General features: G+C 43.1%; 1 protein-coding gene across 6 annotated transcripts; it reads left to right on the top strand.

The window, feature by feature from the left end:
* The first annotated feature begins 663 nt into the window (after positions 1-663).
* On the top strand, positions 664-11423 carry BMI1 (BMI1 proto-oncogene, polycomb ring finger). Of its 6 annotated transcripts, none has more exons than XM_081061856.1 (10): positions 664-1149; positions 5999-6129; positions 6445-6541; positions 7125-7180; positions 7273-7323; positions 7490-7598; positions 7681-7726; positions 8135-8233; positions 8595-8675; positions 8764-11423. In XM_081061856.1, the coding sequence occupies exons 2-10, from the start codon at positions 6018-6020 to the stop codon at positions 9091-9093; spliced, it is 981 nt and encodes a 326-aa protein (XP_080917982.1). In that variant the 5' UTR covers positions 664-1149; positions 5999-6017; the 3' UTR covers positions 9094-11423. The 6 variants fall into 6 exon arrangements, with proteins under 6 accessions (XP_080917982.1, XP_080917984.1, XP_080917983.1 ...); XM_081061858.1 differs by lacking the exon at positions 664-1149 and adding an exon at positions 1370-1629; XM_081061857.1 differs by lacking the exon at positions 664-1149 and adding an exon at positions 4741-5628.
* Positions 11424-23651: the final 12228 nt, after the last annotated feature.

The raw sequence follows: 23651 nt of genomic DNA, 5'->3' as shown, positions 1-23651 counted from the left end.
CCTCGGCTGTGGCGGGCGGGGTAGGGGGCCGGCGCGGCCGCGGGAAGGCAGGGGCGGGCGCTGTTGTTTCCGCGAGCCCAACTCGGGCGCAGGTTCTGCGCCGCGGCGCCAGAGTCTGGGCCACAGCCCATGGGGACAGCAGGGCCGAGCGGGGGGCAGTGACCGGTGGCCCGCTCTCCTTGGCGGGAGCCCCGTGGACGTGTGCGCCGCAGGCGGAGGCGGACGGCAGAAAGAAAGAAATAACGGGGGGTGGGGTGGGCTGAGCTGCGTGCGGGGCCGAAGCGACGCCCTCGCCGAGAGCAGGGTGGCGCGTGTGGCATTGTGGAGAAATGTCTCTGCAGCCGCGCCAGCGCCGCTGCACCCGCGCAGGGCGAGGGGGAGGGGGCCGTGTCGCGCTCCTCGGAGGGGAGGGGGCGGCCGCGGGCCCGACTACACCGACACTAATTCCCAGGCCGCCCTTAAGGAATGAGGGGAGCACGTGACCCAGTGGGGGGGCTGCGGGGGGAGGGGGCGGGCAGACTGAGCCATTTTGGAGCCGGTGTCAGTTTCCACTCTGCCTTCAGCGGTGCATTTTTTTCCACCCTCCCCTCCCCCCCTCTCATCCTTCCTCCCCTCCCCCAGCCTCTCGCACGCACACACACGGCGCCCCCCACCCTCCCTCCTCCCCCCCAGCAACTATGAAATAATCGTAGTATTAAAGGCAGAGATCGGGGCGAGACAATGGGGATGTTGGCGAGGGAGCCCCGATCCGGATTAGAAACACCTCCCAGCCCCGCAGAATAATACTGATCGCGCCCCCTCCGCGCGCTCCCTCCCCCGAGTGCGGAGCGGGAGGAGGCGGCGGCCGAGGAGGAGGAGGAGGAGGCCCAGGAGGAGGAGGCGTTGGAGGCCGAGGAGGAGGAGGAGGAGGCCGAGGCGGAGAAGGAGGCCGAGGCGAAGGAGGAGGAGGAGGCCGGGCTGGGGAGGCAGCATGAGCCGAGCGCAGCGGCCGCGGCTCCTCTCGGCTGCGCTCGTTGCCCATTGACAGCGGCGTCTGCAGCTCGCTTCAAGATGGCCGCTTGGCTCACATTCATTTTCTGCTGAACGACTTTTAACTTTCATTGTCTTTTCCGCCCGCTTCGATCGCCTCTCGCCAGCTGCTTTTTCTGGGTACGTAGGAGGCGAGGCGCACCCGGGCCGGGGCCGGGGGCCGGCGGGGGCCGCGCGGGGCTCGGGACGGCCGCGGGTGGACGGGGAACGGCCCCCCCGCGCCTCGCCCCGCCGGCCGGGAGGGCGCTGACAGCGTGGGCGCCGAGCCCCGCGCCGCCGCCCGCCGCCGCCACCCGCCGGCCCCGCGCGCCGCCCGGCCCCGCGCGCCACCCGCGCCCGCGAGCGCGCGCCCGCGCCGCCCGCCGACTCCCGCGGCGCCGAGACCGACCCGCAGCCCGCGCCGCGCCGCCGCCAGCCCGGCTCGGCGCGGCTCCAGCCGCCGCCCGCTCAGCTCCGGACGCGCCGCGCGCGGCCCCACGTTTTAGTTCCTTTCTCCCCCCAGCGCCCCTCTACACCCTTGCGACGCACATGGCCCCCGAGAAGAACACTTGTGTTTGCAGCCTCTGCGGCTCTCGCGGCCACGGCGCCCTTTGTTGAGAGGTAGATTTTGATGAAACGGGGACGGGTTCCTGAAATCGGGAGCTGCTTGGGTCAAGTGGCTTCCCTCCTCTCCCGAAGAAAGGGCTTTGGAGGGGTTTAAACAGCCAGAGAACTCCCCCATTTTATAGGGACGGGTTACGTGGGGGGTAGCGGTCCCGCCGAGGTGGATGTTAGACTGGAGAGAGACGAAACAAAAATGTTATTAACTTAAGTTGGAGGGACACTTGTGTGAAATTGGATGGCTTGTAAGATGGCGGTTCCCAGTTGTTTCCAAGGTCTCCTGCATTTGTGTTTAAAATGGTAAAGTTTCAAGGTGTTATTTGTTGGTAGCCTTGAATAAGTTATCTAAACATCACTTGGGACGTGCTCACTGGGAAGTGGGCATTTCAAATTTGGAGCTTTTTTTGGAGTGATGATGGTGACTGGATGTTAGTCTTGCAGGAGGTTTCCTTTCTTTCTTTCGAGCTTCTTTTTCCTCTTTTTCTTTTTTTTTTCCCTGTTGGACACTACAGTTTTTCTCTCAACCTCTACTATGGGAACCATGACTTAAGTCCGCTACATTTTATAGATTTTGCTAAATGTCAGGATAGGTCATATGGTAAAGAGATGCTTGGAAAAGAGGCACTGAAAACTTGCCTGAATGTGTTTACGCAGTCTTTTGGGTTTGACAGCGATATAGCATGATCTTTTCCCAGATATTTACAGTTAATAATTGGAAGTAAACAAGTAGAGAAACTTTGATCATTCCCAATTGTAGTGAAAGGATTTAGTGGGCTTAGTGGTCACGGTTCAGTATTTGAAAGAGAAGCATGCATTAACCCCTCCCCTTAAAGTAGGCAAAATTCTGGGCATATTTATCCAAGTCCAAGTGTAGGTTTGTGTTACCTGAAATGTTATGAGTAGTTCAACCTATATTTCATAGGAACCTTAACCTCCAAGTTTTGGAAACACATTATAAGCTACATTAAACACTTGAAACTTAAGGATGCAAATTGTTAACAGTATATACTAATTTATGAGATTGTATTAACATTTGAGTTTTAAGTAGATTAATCAGACTCCTTAGAGGTTGATTTTATGGGCAAATATATATATATATATATAGTAGATATTAATTTTATGGGCAAATATATATATAATAGATATTAATACTTGAGTTCATTCCCATACTTCTGCCTTAGTGTGCAAATGTGTTTGAAATAGTCTACCTGTTCAAGTTATACACCTAGTAACAATATCTTTAAAGCCATTATAAAAGTAACTGTGTGTGCACGGGTAGATACACATTTTTGTAAGAAAATTGAGCATTTCATTGTACTTGATAAATCCATTAATACTCTACTACCAAGTTCTTGGATGCGAATTAAATGCCCAAATAGGCAAAATTTTCCCTAGAACCCAAATTAACTCCTACTTCACCCATACTTGTATTAGGCTGTGAGCCCCAAGTGGGGTTATGGAGTTCATTTGCATTTCTTAGATTGTAATAGTCAAGCTGATTGTTAACATAAGAACTTTTTTCTGTTTTCCTTCATTTTGACATTACTGGTGTTAGGCCTCCAACCAAACTGACAGACTCAACTGAGTACGCTGTAATGGCAAGTTTTAACTATTGAGTATTTTTACTATTAAGTATTTGGTGCATTTTTGCTTGCCTAACTGGCAGTTACTATGTTGGAACCTAGAAGGTTTCCATTTCTGAGGTGCAGATGTTTCTTTAACCTTATCAGCATGTCAAACATTTTCAAAGTCTTCATTAAGCTGCCAGTACTTTCAAGTGGTATAAAAAGACAAAGAACTGATTTTTATATAAGTAACAAAGTGGTACTTAACTAGCATTGTAAATGATAATAGGGTTGTGGCCAAATTCTTCTGAGCTGAGGTAGAGGAGTTTAGGAATTGTGTGAATTAAGGCTTAAGATGAATTTTGAAAGGATTTTGGTGAAGTATATGTAACTTAAATATTCAAAGCCAAACAGTAGATAATCCCTCACTAAAGTTTGATTGTTCTCTGTGCTCATATTTGTGTTTGTCTGGTGGTGTTGGTTTCCTGTAAGGTAGAGAAGTAAAGGCAGCAATTTTTATTGAAGCCCTTAACCTAAACTTCATGATCTGTGGCGTTAGTGTGATGTGATTTCACAGGCAGATAGAAGTGTCACTTTGTTAACGATCTTTCTAGGAAAGGTCCTGCGGTGTCACAAGGAGACTTTTAAGAATCAAGAACGCTTGTCTTTAATCATCAAGTACAGTGGATTTAAATATTGCTACTCTTTAGGAACACTGCACCACCCACAACTCCTCTGCAACCCCACTTAGATTTATATCGACAATATGTTGACAATATTCTTCTAAACAAGTAACCTAGAGATAACTGAGGAGTCACACATGAAGTTTTCTGGTTGAAGTCTCTGGTTGCCACTGTAGGCACTTTGATGAAAGAGATTTTGTTTTCTTCTCACCGTTTTTTAGTACTCTAAAGCTTTTAGTTTCAGTCATTGAGGTATGTTGATTGATATTTCCCTCTTGTGCATTAAAATTTCCTAAGAATTAAAACCTGATACATCTTCAAGTTTCACAAGCTCCTAGATTTCTACTCAAGTTTTGAAAATGTACTTCAGACAGATCTAGCAGCTTAGTCTTATTTCAGGTTCTGAAATGAATGAAATGGGGGTAAGAATTGTATTTTTCAAGAATACTACATGAAGTAATTGACTTCCCTGATTGTCCGCTGGTTTGTTGTTGCTGACAGTTCCCCACCATGAGTCTTTATAACATATGATATCTGTTGGGAATATATTTCATCGTGTGAGGGTTTGTATGGAGGTTAGGCTGAGAAAATGACATTTGTTTTTCTCTCCTATCGTTGCTCTGGGTTGACAAGGTGTTGATTTAGTGTTGTGAATGAGCTGGTCACATGGTTCTTTACATACTGTCACTATCTTAACCGATTCAAGTAGTTTTTCTTGCCTCCAGCATAGCTCAAATGAAACACAGGGCTTTGCTCCCTCCTTGTCTTCTTGTAAAACAGATTTCAGTTTTCAGCCTTTCCAAAACTTTGTATCGCTTATCTAATCTACAGGAGAAGTTCATATTAGAGAAGAAAGCTTTAAAGAGGTTCAGTTCAATAAACATCTCTGCAATTTGAGCCTGACGGTTTCGGGCTAAGTGCACAATTGGCAATTCTCAAAAGATCCCTTCGTAAAAATTTTGACCTAGTGATTGCTAACAGGGGAGACCAAAAGAGTCAAGATCTGAAAGCTCTTCGCACGGAGTCAACGTGGAGAGAGGCCCCCAATAGTGTCCGTAATGGCCGGGAGTGCGGGTTGCATTTTCATTTACCACTCGCCAGCTCCCGGGTCCCTCAGGCTGCTGGCCGGACTGCCGCGGGCAGGGATCCAGCTCCCCAGCGCCGTGGGCCTCGTGGGGTTGCCCCACCCCTGCGCCGCATCGCCCGCACCCCACCCCGCCCCCGCGCCGGCCCCGCCCCCCCGCGCCGTGCCGGCCCCTCCCCCGCGCCCTCCTCTGCTGCTACCTCCGCCGGGCTGCCCCGCACACCCGCCGAAGCTCCGGGCTCGGCCCGCTCCGTGCAGAGTTGTAGCGGTGGCCGGATGCCAAGTGTAAGTGTAAGTTGCTATGGAAACCCCGACAGAGGCCAGTTCCGAATCCGGAGCGAGACGGAGCCCCGGGCGCTGCCGCTGCCGGATCCGCCCCTCGCATCCCGGTCCCGGTCGTCGGTGCACTCAGGCCCTAGCCCGAGGCCGACTTGAGGTGTTTCTCTTGCGGCCCCAGCACCCAGCTCCGGAAATGCCAGGGATGCAGATAGAGCAGAATTTTTTTTCCCTTTGTATTGCGTAAAAACGTGCCAGGTTCTGGTTGCTGGAAGCGCCTAAAACAACAGGAACCCCTGGAAAATCAGGGCAAGCTCCGGGATTTTCAATTGAAGATCGATAAGAAAGTTTTACAATAAATTTGGCGATCCTGAACAAGCTCTAGCGATTGGTAAATATCTACGGGGACTCTGTGGCGTCTGCAGAAGCTGTGGGGCTGTAAGGCTGGAGGACAAATGGGAGAAAGAGACACGAATATTCTTAGCTCCCAGCCCCCACCTCAGACCTTTTCTTCACCCTGCTGGAATGACCTGAAGGACCACAAGTTACTTTAGTTGGAACCTTTTTCACCATTTCAGTAGAATTGATTCAAGTCTGATTAGTAAGTTTTCTTCTGTAGAAAACGTTTGGACAGTCTAGCTGCTAACAGTGTTAAATGAGTTTTATGAGCTCCTCAGCATTTCAGAGTGTATAGTTACTAGGAATGGGAGATAATGTTGATTCTCTTTGCGTGAATTATAGTCAATATTTCTGTCTTGCAGAATCTTTTCTCAAGCAGAAATGCATCGAACAACCAGAATCAAGATCACTGAGCTAAATCCCCACCTAATGTGTGTGCTTTGTGGAGGGTACTTCATTGATGCCACAACCATAATAGAATGTCTACATTCCTGTAAGTACAAGTTTTAGACCTTTTTGTGTCACGTATATTTACTATTTCATCCTGAAATAGGAAAACCAACAATTTGCAGTCCTTAAGAATGCTAGTACAAAATGATGGAATAATTTTCTTCTTAGGCATTTAGTGACTTTTAATCATATTTAGTAAAATATAAGTATGCAATGTATAAGTGTTCTCAGGACATTAATTTAGTTTATTTAATAGGAAATGTCTTTTGGCATTTATCATTTTGCTATTCTTTTCTGAGACTAATTTTAATGTTTAGCATATAATTTCTGAACTTACAAAATGTGTTTCTACTTCTAGTCTGTAAAACATGTATTGTACGTTACCTGGAGACCAGCAAGTATTGTCCCATCTGTGATGTCCAAGTTCACAAAACCAGACCACTGCTGAATATAAGGTAGAAAAATGTTTAAAATCATTGTTTGAAATTGTTATTAGAATTGCATCATTTAGTGAAAGTTACCCTGTTTATTTTTTACAAAAATTTACCAAATCCCCACCTAATGTATGAGCTTTGCGGTGGGTAACCTTTAATTTCTTGCCACATTAATAACAACTAGTTTTTAAACAATGTTCAGTGCTATTCAAGTGATTCTAAGATTTTTAAAAACCATCTTTTAAAAACTGAATCAGTTCTCCATTTTTGCATTGTTTTATTGACTTCATGACAGGCAAATAAATGTGTTTAAAGTGCTTCCATTTTCTTTATTTTTTTTCATGTTAGCTAATTTAGTAACTTGACTCAGTGAAATGTGAATAATTTATTAGTGAATATAAGTAAAGTATTTTTCTACTGATTTAAAAGAATGCTACTACATAAAGAACTTTTATTTTCATAATTGTTATTGACTTAGTTATAGACAGTGTCACAATCAAATAAAATTTTATAGCAACGAGAAAACAGATTCTATAATTTATGTATATTTTTAGTTTTTGTCATCTTAATTGATAGTTTACTTTTCTAATTTATTATTTTTCAGGTCAGATAAAACTCTTCAAGATATTGTATACAAATTAGTTCCAGGACTTTTCAAAAGTGAGTAACTTGCTTAAAAAGTGAATTTTTAAAAAGTATTTATAGGTTTTACCCACTATACCAAATGTTTAAGTCTTTTTTACTCCCTTTAGATGAAATGAAGAGAAGAAGGGATTTTTATGCAGCTCATCCTTCAGCTGATGGTAAACTCTTTGAAGGGGGGAGGACATTTTATTTGGAGGGAATACTTATTCAGTAACTTATTAAAATTGAATGTAATCTCAAGTACCACTTCTATTTTCCTACATGTATATACTATTTAATTAAGTATTTAATTTTTAAAAATTCAATTTCAACATGTCTTTATAGCTGCCAATGGCTCTAATGAAGACAGAGGAGAAGTTGCAGATGAAGATAAGAGAATTATAACTGATGATGAGATAATAAGTTTATCCATTGAATTCTTTGACCAGAACAGGTAAATTCTTTAAGAAATGTGTTTATTATGTTTATATGTTTATTAGATACATTGTTCCACTAATAAATTATCTGTTTCTTAGATTGGATCGGAAAGTAAACAAAGACAAGGAGAAATCTAAGGAGGAGGTAGGTTCCATGTCACAAAAACATGAAACATAGTTTAGATTCTCAATTTTATGTGTGTTACTCTTTAGAATATTCCAGGGTCAAATGATGCTGTCAGAAGAAAATTGTCATGTTTGATGTTTAAGAATGATCTATATCTGATAGTTAACATATAGAATTTATTTTATATATGATTACTATTCTTATAAAATATTTTAAATAATTAATGTTTAATGCGCTGATATACTTAAAGTTTTTTTTTTATTATACCAGGAATCAGTTCATTTAGTATTTATAAAAATAGTATAATTGAGAATTTAGTCACATCCCAGTTTGGGGGATGCCTTTTACCTATTCAGGCAATCTAATTTAAACTTTTTTTAATCTGAAAGTTAAAAATAAAAAAGTTACTTTTCTAAATGTACTTAGGTGAATGATAAAAGATATTTACGATGCCCAGCAGCAATGACTGTGATGCACCTAAGAAAGTTTCTCAGAAGTAAAATGGACATACCTAATACTTTCCAGGTATCTATTTTATAGTCTTCATGCATTTTATGTAGATTTTTTAAAAATTCAGTCACTTTTTCCCTTTGGATTCTGAACCCAAAATGCAACAGAAATTTTTAAAATTTAATTTAGCACTTACCTTGAAATATCTCAAAATGTTTAGTATGAATTCTGTTTTATGCTATGAAAATAAATCCCTTAATAACTTCAGGAAATATTTCCCCTTATTTGAGGTTTAAAGAGGGATTCTTTCTTTGTCCAAATGTTTGGAGAAGATGTTTTTTAAAGCATTTTTGGATTATGTTTAGATGGCCAAAAAAATCTAGATTTATCTTTGTTCTTTGTGATACTTAATAATTGAAATACTGTTTTTCAATAGATTGATGTTATGTATGAAGAGGAACCTTTAAAGGATTATTATACACTAATGGATATTGCCTACATTTATACCTGGAGAAGGGTAAGTAGCATGTCTAATACTTGCAGATTATTGTGGTGAACTGCATTTAAAGAATTAAGGCTGATTTTTTTTCCTTTTAACTTTGTAGAATGGTCCGCTTCCTTTGAAATACAGAGTTCGACCTACTTGTAAAAGAATGAAGATCAGTCACCAGAGAGATGGACTGACAAATACTGGAGAACTGGAAAGTGACTCTGGGAGTGACAAGGCCAACAGCCCAGCAGGAGGTATTCCCTCCACCTCTTCTTGTTTGCCTAGCCCCAGCACTCCAGTTCAGTCTCCTCATCCTCAGTTTCCTCACATTTCCAGTACTATGAATGGAACCAGCAACAGCCCCAGCGGTAACCACCAATCTTCCTTTGCCAATAGACCTCGAAAATCGTCAGTAAATGGGTCATCAGCAACTTCATCTGGTTGATACCTGAGACTGTTAAGGAAAAAAATTTTAAACCCCTGATTTATATAGCTATCTTCATGCCATTACAGCTTTATAGATGCTAATACATGTGACTGTCGTCCAATTTGCTTTCTTTTGTAGTGACATTAAATTTGGCTATAAAAGATGGACTAGATGTGATATTCATATGGACGTTAATTGAAAAGAAAGATTGTTCCTATAAAGAATTGGTTTCTGCAAAGGCAGGCAAGAATTTTTTTTTCTGTGTGTTAGGAAAGGTATGAAATGGTTTCTGTAACCGCTGTTTGGATTTGAAAATATTCTGCAGTGGATATAAACGTTGGGCCATAGTTTGTTAATCTCAACTAACACCTACATTACATTCTCCTTGATTGTTCTTGTTATTAAGCTGTTTTGTGAACCTGTAGAAAACAAGTGCTTTTTATCTGGAAATTCAACAAACAGAAAGAATATGCATAGAATAATACATTCTATGTAGCCATGTCACTGTGAATAACGATTTCTTGCATATTTAGCCATTTTGATTCCTATTTGATTTTTACTTCTCTGTTGCTACGCAAAACCGATCAAAGGAAAGTAAACTTCAGTTTTACAATCTGTATGTCTAAAAGCGGGTACTACCGTTTATTTTACTGACTTGTTTAAATGATTCGCTTTTGTAAGAATCAGATGGCATTATGCTTGTTGTACAATGCCATATTGGTATATGACATAACAGGAAACAGTATTGTATGATATATTTATAAATACTATAAAGAAAATATTGTGTTTCATGCATTCAGAAATGGTTGTTAAAATTCTCCCAACTGGTTCGACCTTTGCAGATACCCTACGTTTGAGCCTCATGGGCATAGAATATTTTTAATATGGATATCTAATTCTAAAGTCTTTTTCCATTGGAAGCAATTGGCAAATCATGATACTGACTTTCTCTAGTGATACATGTTTACTTTTAAAAGATATTGTTGCAGTAAAAAAAAACCTTTTAATTTGGAAATAGTGTCTTTATTTCCTGTTGCTTATGATGAAATTAATGTGTTTTTAAATGCATATTCATCACTATAATCCTAAAACAAATTTTTAAGTAAACCAGCAAATTGCTGGAAGAAGGCATTTTATCTAAAGTTATTTTAATATGTGGTATAGCAGTAATATCAAATTTAAGATTTTGCTTTTACAGTTAAAACAATGGCATATGCTGTCTCCCTAATGTCTGGAAATAGAAGCAATTTATTATGAGCTTCTATAGGTATTAATTTTTAAATAGAGTGAGCATGTTGAATTTAAAATATGAATAACCCCAACAACTTTCAGTTTGTGTTTTGCTTTGGTCGAACTTGGTGTGTGTTTATCACCCATCAGTTATTTGTGAGGGTGTTTATTCTATATGAATATTGTTTCATGTTTGTATGGGAAAATTGTAGCTAAACATTTCATTGTCCCCAGTCTGCAAAAGAAGCACAATTCTATTGCTTTGTCTTGCTTATAGTCATTAAATCATTACTTTTACATATATTGCTGTTACTTCTGCTTTCTTTAAAAATACAGCAAATGAAGTTTTATGAAACCACAAAATACATATATTTTTATTTTGACCTAAATTTGTACAGTCCCACTGTGTTTCTAATTATAGATGTAAAATTTCATTTGTATTTGGGGAAAAAATCCAATGAAAAGGATATTCATTTAGAAAATAGCTAAGATTTTAATAAAAATTTGATATGAAAAGCACAATGTGCAGAAGTTTTAGAAACCCTATTGTGGATAACAACAGGTAAAAGCTAAAGAGAATCCATTGCTGTCTTAAGTAGTGATGTTGCTAAGAAGTATATGATTTGTTGTATGATTGCTTGAAAGCCCAATTGAAAGATGTATGTTTATTTACTCTCTAATCTTTGAAGTAAAAATTCCCCATGTTTGCCAGTTTTGGTGAATTTAACTCATTTTTCTAGGCCTCAAGTTTTTCATGATGTTATCTAAGACAAAGAAGAGTTTGTTAATTGAAGTTTCAAGTGGTATTTTTACTTTGGATGGTCATGTGTATAAAAAAAGAAAAAATATTTTTCAAAGGCTAAAAACTTCAAATGTTAGTGGACTGTCATTTGACTTAACACAAAGCCAAGTTGTAAGATCAACATGGAACTTAAACTTTACATCGCAACCTTTTTTATGATGGACCTTTGCATTTATGGCTTAACACTTATACTTGAAAACATGTCCATTTATTTTATTTGAAAGAGGATGTTTTTCCCTACTCAATTTGAAAATTGCTTAAGCGTTAAAGGTTATTTCAGCTAAAATTTGTCTTAATAAAACAGAAGCAAGACTACAATGTGTCGCATTCTCCCAGAACCAGCCATCACAGTTGTGACAATTAAGATTTAAAACTTTTGCTAAACTACCACTTAAAAAAATTCCAACCAAAAATCCATATCAAAGCTGCTAACTTTGTAACTCTTAGCAGTAAAAGTCGGGTACATGAAAAGTTGGCTTTAAGTTTGGCTTTTGCTTCTCAAAAGTATTCTAGAATTCTATAACGCAAAGTTAGTGCTAACAAAATACTCCACAGAAAATGCCTAAATTGGTTTCACAGATTTTAGCTTAAATGCAGAAAGAATGAGGCTGGTTGCTGTTGTGTAAATAGTGATCCGTCTTGGCTTTACACTAGCATACTACTTTACAAGTACTTTGTGCTTTTAAAATTGCCGGCCGTTAATTAGACTAAGTTGAAAAAAAAAAGTTGCCTACAGTTGACAACTTACCAACGTTTTGCTTGCTGCGGCATCCGACCGTGTTTTGTACAAATGTTGGGATCTCTGGAGGTATGCAACAGGCAGAGTAAACTGGTACGGGATTTTCTTCATCTTTTCTTCTTACTCTCTTCCCAATATTTGGAGTTTCAGTTCATTTGTGAAAGTCTTTTTGTTACACTCCTATAGGCCTACCAAGATAAAATTTTGATACGAAATCTTAATAGGAATTTAATAGGAACCCATGTAACCTACTAGCACTGGCCAACAAGATATGAGTATGTTTGGTTTTTTTTTAAATAGCTTATGGTAATCTTTTGAGGGGATGGGATTTTACTTTTAGAAACAATTTATATAGGGAACCTAGTCTCAGAATCGGGGTGGTGGAAGTGTTATTTTTCTCGTTTTTCTTTATATTTTAAAGTTTTGATAAATATATATTTTTTCTTTTCATTACCGCTGGAATGACAGTTGGAAATTCTGATTTAGTTTAGTGCTTCCCCCATACAGTCTAACTCACATTTTATCCAAAACCAAAGGTCTAAATTACACTTAAAATGAACATTTTAAAAAACATACGGTTTTAAAGACATTTAATGGCGCAAAAAGCACAGAACGCAGTTCCAGAATAAGGCTCTTGGGTTAGATAATGTCATTTCATTTGAGGATGTTTCTTCAAGTATAAAATTAACAGTACAACAGGTGATTCACTCTAAAAAAAATTCTAACTCCAAGATAAAACCATCAACTAAACTGGTACCACAGAATTCATATGGACAGGTCCTTTACAAGGAAGAGAAAGTCGCCTATTGGAGCCTCCCAGTAAATCAGATTTGGGAAGTACCACGCGAAGACCTTGAGCCTGTAGATTTTCAAGATCGTCCAGTTTTGATTATGAAAGTCTCCGAAAATGTTTACACAGTAGAGTGTTTCCTGTTTCCGCAGTTAATTTTTTTAACGTCTTTTCTTCTTTTGGTTCTTGAAACGGATTTCCTTTATTTGCACCAGTTTCTTTTTCTTAGTGTGCAATTTCTAGAGGTCTCATAAAGACCTCACTATCAACTTTTGTCTTCATCAAGTCGTCGGCATCAAAAGTTAGTTATCCCTGGAAGGGCTACTCTAAGATCCTGTGGGTTTTCTGAAGAAGTTCAAGTGCACGTAGAAAACTCACCCCCAAGTCTCTTTTAACCCTTCAATAAATAACAAGCACTCAATAAAAACTTTTAGTGAACGAGTTAAATTACTCCCATTCTTTTAACTCTTGTCTTAAAATATGCCTTCCAGAGACTATCAAAGGAACTCCCCAAAATAGCAGGTGTTGCTCCCTCAGAATCACCTACATTTCGACACAAATGCTACTTTTTGCTCTGTTGGATATCATCACAATATCCAAACTTCACAGAGAACGTAATTTCTAAGTATCGATTCGGCACTCTCCAACGCTCTGTCCTCGTAACTTAGCTAGAACCCAAGTTGAGGGAAGGACTTGTAAGGACCAGGGTATTCGAGAAACACGTCGAAATTGGGATGGAAGGAATGAAAACATTACCGCGATGGATAAAGAGGTCACTGGAGATAAAGAAGTCTGTCCAGGGACGAGTCTTAAGTCTCAATACCTCCAAGAGGGAAAGACAAAGCCGAAGACAGGTGCTCACTGCGCGGCTGGGAAGATAAAGCCGCAGTGGGGGGAGTGGGGGGGTGGAGAAAGGTGGGGGGCTGGGACCGAGGCTAACCAGACCAACGGCTTTCAAAAAAAAAAAAGAAAGAGAGGCTTTTTATGTTCTGGTGCCTGGTGGAAAAAGCACAGGATGCCCGCCTGGAGAAAGTGACCTTCCTTTCCAGAAAGCACTGGCTTCCAAAAGGACACGTTAGGAGGAAAGGGCCCTTCCCCCCGTCCTTATTTTTAACTAGCAGCTCTCCGAGGAGTGAAAAGAGCCACAGCTCAGACCTCGGTGATCCGACCCTTCACGCCGCGGGGGTTCGGCCTGGCCCTGCGCGAGCCCGGGCGGCCGAGCATCAGGAGGCCATTTTGCGCCTGCGCCGCTCGCCTCGCGCGGCGCTCGCTCGGTGCTTTCGCATCCCGCCAAATTTGAAAGCAAGATTCTCAGACCCTGCGAGGCTTGTCTGGCGGGGAAACGAAATCGTTTCTCCAAAGTCGGAGCCTGTGGCGATCGGCGGCAACAGAGAGGTGCGCGTGGCCTCATACGGTGGCCCTCCTCTGGCCGAAGGCTCCTCCACCCGGCGAGACACCAGCGGGTCCGCCCTCCTGCCGAGGCGGGGGCGACCGGCCCCCGGGCCTTGCGCTCAACGCCCGCAGAAAACCGACCCCCTGCCGGGCAGGCAGCGGCTTCACCTGCAAAGCCCCGAGAACCTCATTCTTGATGGGCCATGCCAGATAATCGCCTCGCTCAAATCCTATGCCCTTTCTCCTTCAATAACGAAGTGTCCTTGGTGGACAGATTGTAAACTAAATAACAAAATATAAAACTGCCATGTTGAGGGTTCCCGATGGCTGCGCTTCGTGGGCAGTGACTGGAAAGGCCCATGGGAGAAGGTCCTCCAGTTGGGCTTGTTTGATGGATAGAACAGGCTCTAATCCCCTGCGGAGAAAACTTGACCGGGTGACAGTGTGCAGGAGGGGTTGGCTGCGCGACAGCACCCGAAGGCGGGGCCTATCAATGGGTCTCAGCGCAGAGCCAACCTGGGTGGTGCGGCACTCTCACAACCCCGGCGCCCTCACGACCCTGGCGGGGCAGAGGAACGGGAGGTCCACGGCTGGGAGTCGCTTCCGAAAGCTGCGGGGACACAGCTGGCTTCCTGTAGAGCCCGCGCTTGCCTGATCCCCCTGGTATAAACGCCTCTCTGACCCACGAGTCCCACGTGCACCCAAAAACCGACTTGGGGAGGAGGGTCGGGGTAACGGCGGAGAAGTGAAAACGGCCTAAAATGGGCGACGCCGGGCGAGTCCTCTTTATCAGTGCAGCCGACTGCAGGAGCCGCCATTTGGTGGCGGATTTCGGTATTTCAGTAGCACGTTGCGCTGAACGTCACAACTGGCTTGTCTACGTGGCATGATCCTTTGTACACCGCCGTTTTTAAAACTGTGAATTTCCCCTTAGGTTCCCCCTACCCCCAACGGTGAACCCCTCCCACAATCCCCGTGGAAGGCTCCGCGGCTCGGCTCGCCCCTCGACCCGGGTGGGGAGACCTTTCCTCGGGGCGACACCGGCCTCGCGCGATAGAGCCCAGCACAGACCTAACGGGGTATTTTTTCCCCCCGTTTCTCCGAGGCTCGGGCGACTCCGAGTCCGCAGGTTTCCTCTCCCCAGGGAGGAGAATCTCCTGTCCTTGGGGTCGTGCTGGGCATTGTCTCGTCGCCCGCCCGCGTCTCCGCCCGGGTCTCCCGCCTCACACCTCTCAGCTGGGAGGCGGGGAAACGGCGACCTGGGCCTTGCCGGCAGGAGGCACCCCGACGAGAGGCGGCTCCAATGGGAGCGGCGCGTGGGGAGCCCTCGCTCGCGCTCCCAGCTTTGCCCGGAGCCCTCCTGAGACAAGGAACGCTAGACAGCTCTGTGCAGTGCTAGGTGTCCTAGCCCGATCGCTGAGTCTTCGAGGGCATTCATGAACAGCCCCGGAGGAGTGAGGTGCCCACTGAATGCAGAACAAAGGGCTGAGGGGTGAGGGTGAGGCGGGTTCGCGCGAGCGGCTGCCGGGCTCCCAGTCGGGGGTGGGGGGAGCAGGGCGGGCTCTCGGTCTGGAAAGGAGCCGGCGGGCGCTCTGCGGGGTCCACGACCCTGGCTTCCTCCGCAGACTGAATGAACTCAGTCTTCGAGCCCCAGCTGCCATGTTGCATTCATGGAGGGCTCCAGTAATGTGGCGCTCCGGAGGCAGCGACACCCCCAACCCGGGAGCCCTTTGGCCCTTCGTGCGGCACCACTGCGGTCAAGGCTGGAAGGGACCGCAGGGCACGGGCGTGCGTGAGAGGCCCGCGGGCGGCGGAGCCCGCGCGGCCACGGCGCCTCAGCCGCTTTCCCTTGCCACCTTCCTTCCAGGGGCTGCGGGGCTGCGCGCTCGGCGGAGGCTCGGTTGCTAGTAGCAACCACACGACGGCGATTTGCAGCACCGGTCGCCGCCGCCGCCGCCGCCGCCGGTACCGGGGTCGAGCATTTACAACTCTGAGGGTGGCCCTTGCTGACATCTCTCGCCCCCACCCTGGGTGCTCGTCTTCCAGGACCGGACCCTCAGCTCTGCTCAAAAGCCAGCTACCCGGCTTGGCCCTGCCCCCATGCAAACAATAGGGGAGCTGGGAGCGCACACTGCTGCGCGCGCCGCCCTGATCAGGCACCTGAGCCCCCGAGAGAGGGGACCTTTCCTTAATCCCAGCCCGAGGTACCCTCGTCTCCACCTTGAACCGAAATTCTTTGTCAATGGCCACTCCACTAGAAAGCTTTTCTTGACATCAGAAATAAGGATGGTGGTAAAGAAAGAAGTCAAGACCAGATGCCCACTCCCTTTCTGATAACATCCACACAAAGAAGAGCGTAAGGTTGTGTGTGCTGTTGGTAATACTGGCTTTCCTCTGGGTGAGAGCCACAGGCAAACGCTATCTTCCCTCTTCTTTGTCTACCACGAATATTTTGCACAAAGTCCATAACATACCTTTCGTGTTAGCTCAAACATTGCATACAGACACTTACTCTTTTTACACAGAAGTGTACGGAGCACTGCCCCCACCCCTTCATTTCATTTGATGAACCACATCATCCCTTGGCTGTGTGGACTGAGTGGTTTGATACACAAAGAAAATGATTGACGTTAACCCTTACGAATCTCTTTGCCTTTTCTATGCTTTGTGGTTCTAGGACACTGATTTAATTTTTGAGAGAACTCTTGTTAGTGTTTTAAACAGGTTTTTATTTAAGAGAACTCTTCAAGGTACACAGCAAAGTCTTTTACTTAGCGAGTAGGATAACTCCGGAAATATGTGCACTGCCAAATTTCTTTGCTCTTAATAATTGTCCATAATTGTCCTGGCTTTGAACAGTTATTTAGTTGAGTGTTCTTCATGGATTAAAATTTCATGTAAGTCACAGATGTGCTGAAATTCCTAAGTTTAAAGCTCCTTGAGGACAAGCACCTGTTTTATTTATCTTTGTATGCTCCGGAGTCCTTTTTACATAACTCAACAAATATTTGTTGAATTTCCAGACGATTCCAAAAGTTTAACAACCCTAATTAGAAAAAAAAAGCTTACTACTATTAAGCTTGGATGTCTTTAATGAAATCAATGGAAAGCTAAACATTTCCAGGCTAGTGGCAATAATCAGATATCCTTGTTCATGCTTATTTTTACCTCATTTTATTTCAAATGTGGTAGATTATACTAAAAAATATCTGACAGATGTTTCCAGAATTCTAAAAATGATAAATTGTATAAAGGAATTTGTAACTTTGCTATTTTCCCACCAAAAGTGTTTGAAAACTGGTTAATAGCCGTAAGTAAGATGAGATTTTAATGTGACTTTCATACTTTCATAGACCACAGACATGGTATTAACTATCTAAACAGTTCAACAGGAACGCTTAAGGGGCTAATACTGAATATTGCAAATCTAATAAGATGATGCATCTTGAAATATTCTATTTAATTGAAATAAACTTCAAAACATATTGAAAGTAGTTAATATGTCTTCATCATATCTGATGGTAAACTCAAATCAACTGCCTCCTAAAATGACTCTTAAGTATGTTTTAAAACGGGTTCAACTTTAAGATTCACAAAAATGTCAAGTTCACTACATAAGACAGTTTACTTCAAAGAAGAAAGTTAGCATAACTTGGTTCCTGGAGGCAACATAATGACCTGTAGCTTGCCCAAACACCCCCACCACCACCTTAAAAATAGGAAAGCAAGGCTTTAGTGAAAAGTTCCTTTCTATGGTCTTTCAAGAAAGAAAAGCTCCAACAACTTGCTTTGGACCAAGTTAAAGAGATTATCTTCCTTTTTTCATTACTACTGTGTCTTTCAATGAATTGAAGGCTAAGATCAAAGTGCATTCATATTCATGTGAATTATCGCTATTGACTTGAATAATGATGGATTTCATTGTTTTATTTAAACTGAAACCAGAAATGCTACTGCTTTTGAGCCTACACCTCTAAGGCTGTAGAATTTCTTCTGTGAGGACTCAAAAGCCAAGCAATTAGGTCTGACAACCACTTCATTTCTATAATGTACTTCCATACAGAGGACTTTTTATTGGAATTGGTTACATTTCTATAGAATCTTACCATGCAATTTTTGACATCTTTCCAACTTCCTCAACAAAACTCCTGAGTTCAATAAACACACTTCCAAAATACTGAAGTATAAATTGTACTGGCAAGAGAGTAATGTTTAGAAAGCATCTAGCTGTTCATGAATCAGAAAATTAATGTTATCAGTAATTAACTCAGAAGAATGTTTTTGCTTTGAACATGATTCATTAGTTTGTTTTCTAGTGTAACTGAAGAACTCAGAGCTTGCTTGGGAAAATGTGTTTACCAGCTGTTTCTTTCTAAATATTCCTCATGACAATTTTCTTAAAATATTTTAACTTGGGTTCTCTTCAAACTATCCCCTTATTTTCTAAAGAAAAAGAGGTAATGAGATCCAATGGACCCCACTCAATTTTATCAAATGATCATTCTGCTCAAGTTATTCACCTATTAAAATTTTTGTCCCTTTGGAGAACACTTTTAAGGAAATTCATTACAATAAAGTAAATTTACAATAGAATGAGATAAGCAACCTTTAAAAAAAGATTTAAGAAAATGCATTTTAATGAACTTTACTATGAACACAATTCAAATATGAACTTTAATGAACACAATTCTTATAGGCTCTCTAAACTTAAAGAGAGACTCTAGTGCAACAGAAGTCTACTATATTATCATGGTCTGCAATGGGTTCTGGGAATACCCTTTCCCAGAAAGATAACTGATACCAGTTACTTGTATTACTTAAATACTTGCCATACATATAGAGTACTGTGTTTAAGCATTACATTAATAAAAATCAATTTTTAAAAATCCAACTGTGCTACAAGAAGTCTCTAGCTTCACTGTCCCCATTTGGTGTACTTAGTATTGCAAAGCACTCTTTAAACAAAAAGTCTGTAAGTTTGCTTTTCTTTAGGATTTGACTATAAACATACTGGCATTATTTGTAAACTTCCAAGACCTTTACCCTTGAGTTATAATTAAAATGATAAGCGATTAAGTATTATTTCACCAGGAAAAAAGCATTCCTAGAAAAAGCATTTCTTTATAATTCATTTCCTGTTTTACTAATAGGGAAAGGTATTTCTTCTAACAGGTGGTCATTAATCTCTTTTTATGTTTTTCATATGAGGAAAACATTTATTCTTTCATATAAAGTATCTTTATTTTCCACTTTAAAAAATAAATATGGGTTAACGCTGGAGTAGAAGGCAAATTAAAGTAATCCAGCTTTACCAGTATTCAGTCAGATGTTTCCTCTGATATATCAAAAAATGACAGGAGTTGGAGTTGCAAACTGTAGTGCAAGTATCTCCTTTTAAAGAAGGAGATGCTGTGCTACCGCGTCTTCCAATCTACTCTGCACGTTAGCAGAACTCACTCTCCGCTGATAATCTCTGTGGGGACACGCAGAACGGATAGATAGCCTGTGCTAGTTTTGTGAAAGCAGAAATCTTGACAACCTTCTCTCTCTACTTTCGCAGTATTTTCTAGGAGTCAGTGCATACGGTCGATTATTCTTCAAAGTAATCAGTAAGCAAGAAGTTTTGGCTTGGGACTTGATAAAGCGAAATGACGTAAAAAAATGAAACTCGCACATGCGCAATGAGGTGCAGCTTTCTTTCTTTCTTTCTTTTTTTTTTTTTTAAATCAGCTTTTGGCTGCTCACCCAGCCTCTGGGATCCGGCCTGTGCTGCTGGGTACAGGGAACTGGCTGATGAGGCGGTGCAGGGTTCCCACACCCCAGTCCGGGCAAAGAGCGTCCGGAGTGCGCCTACGCCCCCGCCCCTGCCCCCTCCCCGGCGCTCTCGGGTTCTAAGTGCCGAGAGGAGCAAGTCGGGGAGAGCAGGGCCGAACGGAGCGGCCGTGGCGAGCTTTTCTGGCCGCGCCAGCGCTTCGGGGCCTCGGCTCCCGGGCTCCGGCCTCCGCCCGCTCCGGGCTCGGCCCTGCGGGTCGGCCGCTCGCCTCCCTGGCCCACGGCTCAGCGGCACCGCGGCCAGGCTCGGGCCAGGACCTCTCGGCGGCGGCCGCGCGGGGCCGGGTTCCTGCACAGGCCTGGCCGCGGGACCAAAGCGAAAGGACGGAGGCCTTCTTTACCCCCCCCCGCCCCCCCCCCCGCAGACGCCGGCGCTGCGGGACCCGCGGCCCGGGGGAGCTGCGAGGCAGCCGCAGAGGGCCCTCCCCCGCTCGCGCGCACCTCGGGCCCCGCGCCCCCCGCCCCCCGCCCGCCCCGGAGCCGCCCCGCGGGAGGGAGGCCGCCGGCCGAGCCTGCGCCGCGCTTCCGCACTCGCGCCCTCGGGCCGCGCGCCCCCGCTCCTCCCGCGCCCCCTCCCGCGCCGCCCGCCCGGCCTCCCCGGCGCCCTCTTTTCGGCCTGGCCCGGCGGGGGCGGCGGGGGCCTCGGGGGTTTTAACGCAAACCACAGCCTGACCCCAGGCCCAACCGGTATCCGGCGCCCCTCTCCCGCTAGAAAGTGCGCGGAGAGCGCGGAGGTGCTCCTTGAAGTTCTAGAAACTTCGGGATAAAGGAAAAGCCGTGGACGTCCCGGAGGACGACACCCTTCCCTTCCTCTCGGACCCCAGCCGCCCCCGTGAATGCAGTCGTCTGCCAGGGCCAGCGCCCTGGACCCGGGAACCCCGCGCCCACGACACGCGGGGACCCTCCCGTGTGTCACTTTGCGGCGTCGGCGTGGAACCTTCCGTTCGGGGGTGGCAGGACTCGCACCTGTGCGGGCCTCGTCCTCCGCGGTCGTGGCCCGGGTGCGGGCTTCGTGGGCTCTAGAGGTCGAAAGTTGCCTCTGTGGCACCTCCCATCTTTGTCTCTTGTGTCCTGTACTGATGAAAAGGGAGGAAGGAATAGTACCCACCGTCTCCGAGACAAGTCCAGCAACGCCGAGATTCTAAAGGGGTGGTGGGTCTGGGCGGTGCTGAGAAGGAGCGGCTGACGGACTTCTGCGGCGGGGCGCTTAGAGGTTTCTATCTGGTGGTCGAGGGTTTGGGTACAATTTTTAAGGAACACCCACGTAGTCTTTAGAAAGAAGATATTCAACACACACACACACACACACACACACACACACACACACTCCAAGTAGAAATAATATTTTTTATCAGTGTCCCATTGTCTTAGAAAATGTTATGCTGTATTTCAGACTTCTACTTTAGAAGCATCAATTTTTAGTATCAATCACTTTATGTTGTATGGTGCCTTTGGAGGTGAAATTATTCGTATGCGGAATCCCCCTAATGACAGTTTACTTTGGGAGTGGGAAAGATGCGTTCAATCTCTGCATCCACTGAATTAGTGGAAAAGGAAGCCATGTACAGGTGTACCTTTAGAACTATGGGGCCCGCTAAATCACTGCCATGTTAACATTTTATTGGCCTTAACACTAAAAGAAACGTAAAAACTTTAAATTGTAAAGAGTTGACTTAAAACGGCTTGAAAAACAAAGAATTGGAAATAAGACACAAACACAACTCAAGCACAGAAATGTTAATCGTTCCTTCCTAGATGGAAGTGTCCGAGTATCTCCTGCCCTGTTAACAAACTTCATGGAACAATTTGGATGGTCTGCTCAGACGTTTTTCCCAAAAGAGGGACAATGCAACATTTGAGATGTCATATGTTTGTTTTCCTCATTATAGATACTATTTTGAGTCCAATAACTTGGTTATAGCGTATGTAATGCTTTTGTTTTTAATTCATGTAAATATGGAGTTATTTCAGTAATTTTAGATATGGTGTTGGTAAAATTTTAGATTGTGTTCTCATAACTTGAACAATTACAAGCAATTGCCAAAATGAACGTCTATTTAAAGGCTAACACTATGTTTTACTTCTTTGGGAGAGGATGGAAGGAGATTTCACATCTACATAAAATTCAGCTAATTTTTCTTAAAACCAGGATTATTTAAGTGATGTTTTAGGTAGTCTCATCTCTTCACATAGGTTACTCTAAGTCCCTGGTCTTTGCTCCCAAAGCACTTTCCGTTCTTAGAGCAATCACAGCCTTTAAAACAGGGCAGGCTGCAGTATATGCTGGTTGAATGAATACTTTATTTACATGTCTATTTCCCACTAGCTATCATGTGCTAGAAGACAGGCACATTCTGTTATTAGCAAAGTGTCTGGCACATACTGATAATTTAATATGTGTTTCGCTTGGAGGAATATGTATACACACATTTCACTTTGATTTACATCAAGAGTAGATTTTAAAATGTGGATGTTAATATCTCATTACCACATATAAAGCTTTAATTTTTAAAATTCAGCTAGGAGCAAAGGAAAAAACACATGTATGTTAAAATTAACAGTTTCTTTTAGGCATGTGTAGAATATATACCCATAATAATGAGATTTTCTGAATTTCCAAAGCAGATTTTAAAAGAGAAACAGAACAGGATTTTAAAACTGGCTTTATACTGATATCTTTTTGAGTCTCATTTTCATACTAGAAGGATTGAAGGCAAAGATGATTTTGAAGTTACATATGATTAGCTATTTACAAAAGAGCCAAAGTCTTCCAAACAAATCTTTCCTGGAAACATTTTTACAAGTTGTTCAGATATGTTTCATTCTCAGTCAAATGTATAATATGTCAAGTACATTGTATATCTATATTTAAAGTCAGCTGGTACTTTAAGAACTTTAAGTATTCTTAAATAGCATTTAAAAAACCTTGACATATCCCTTTATATAGTTTTCTTTCTCACTGCTTACCTGTTAGGAGTATGAATGTGATAACTTTGTAAAACATAATGGCATTTTATTTTAAAGTTAGGAAATTGAAAGGTGTGTCAGAAAATACAGATTGGATTTCTTGTCAGTAAAAGTAATCTGTTGCCATATTTTATATTAGAATTACTAACAATTCATTTATATGTATATTATGATCGTTCTGTTACATTTATCCATTTAATTTTAAAGACTTCTAAAAAGGAAATATAAAGAGCAAGGATCTAGTTTATTTAACATGTCCAATTCCAGATATAAATTAGGAATTCTATATTGTGTTTTATCAGGAACAATACAATTTAACCCACAGATGTTGTTAATGATCCTCAGAATCTATAGTTAAAAGTAATTTAGGTAGCATTCAATTTTAAGTTTTCAAACTTTGTAGCATTCCATAAATAGATTTATATTTATAGGTTTAGACCTTTCCCCCCACCACTGAGTTCTTACCTCAACACTTTTAAAGTAGAAAATACTTAGTAAAACAATTACTAAAAATGGAAGCTGTTGTAACTTGGGAGTTTGAATTGTTTAAGGACTGAAACCAATTAGGGAACATTTTAGTTTTAAGGGGATTTTTTTCCGGAAAGCAACAAGGAACTGAAAACAAAATTACAATGAAGGTTTATTTGCAATTTTAATTATTTGCTCAATCTGTTTCTCCCCACATCTCTAAAGAAATGGGAACACACAAAAACTTTAATTTTAAAGGACCTGTTTCCTTAGGGAAACATGGAGATCATTGTGAAACTTATGTCTTAGAGTTAAGTAAAGGCACTGGCTTCTGAACTGGAGCAAAAGACAGGCAC

Source organism: Rhinolophus hipposideros (assembly GCF_964194185.1).
Source record: "Rhinolophus hipposideros genome assembly, chromosome: 1".
NCBI lineage: Eukaryota > Metazoa > Chordata > Mammalia > Chiroptera > Rhinolophidae > Rhinolophus > Rhinolophus hipposideros.
This window is presented reverse-complemented; position numbering and strand designations above follow the sequence as displayed.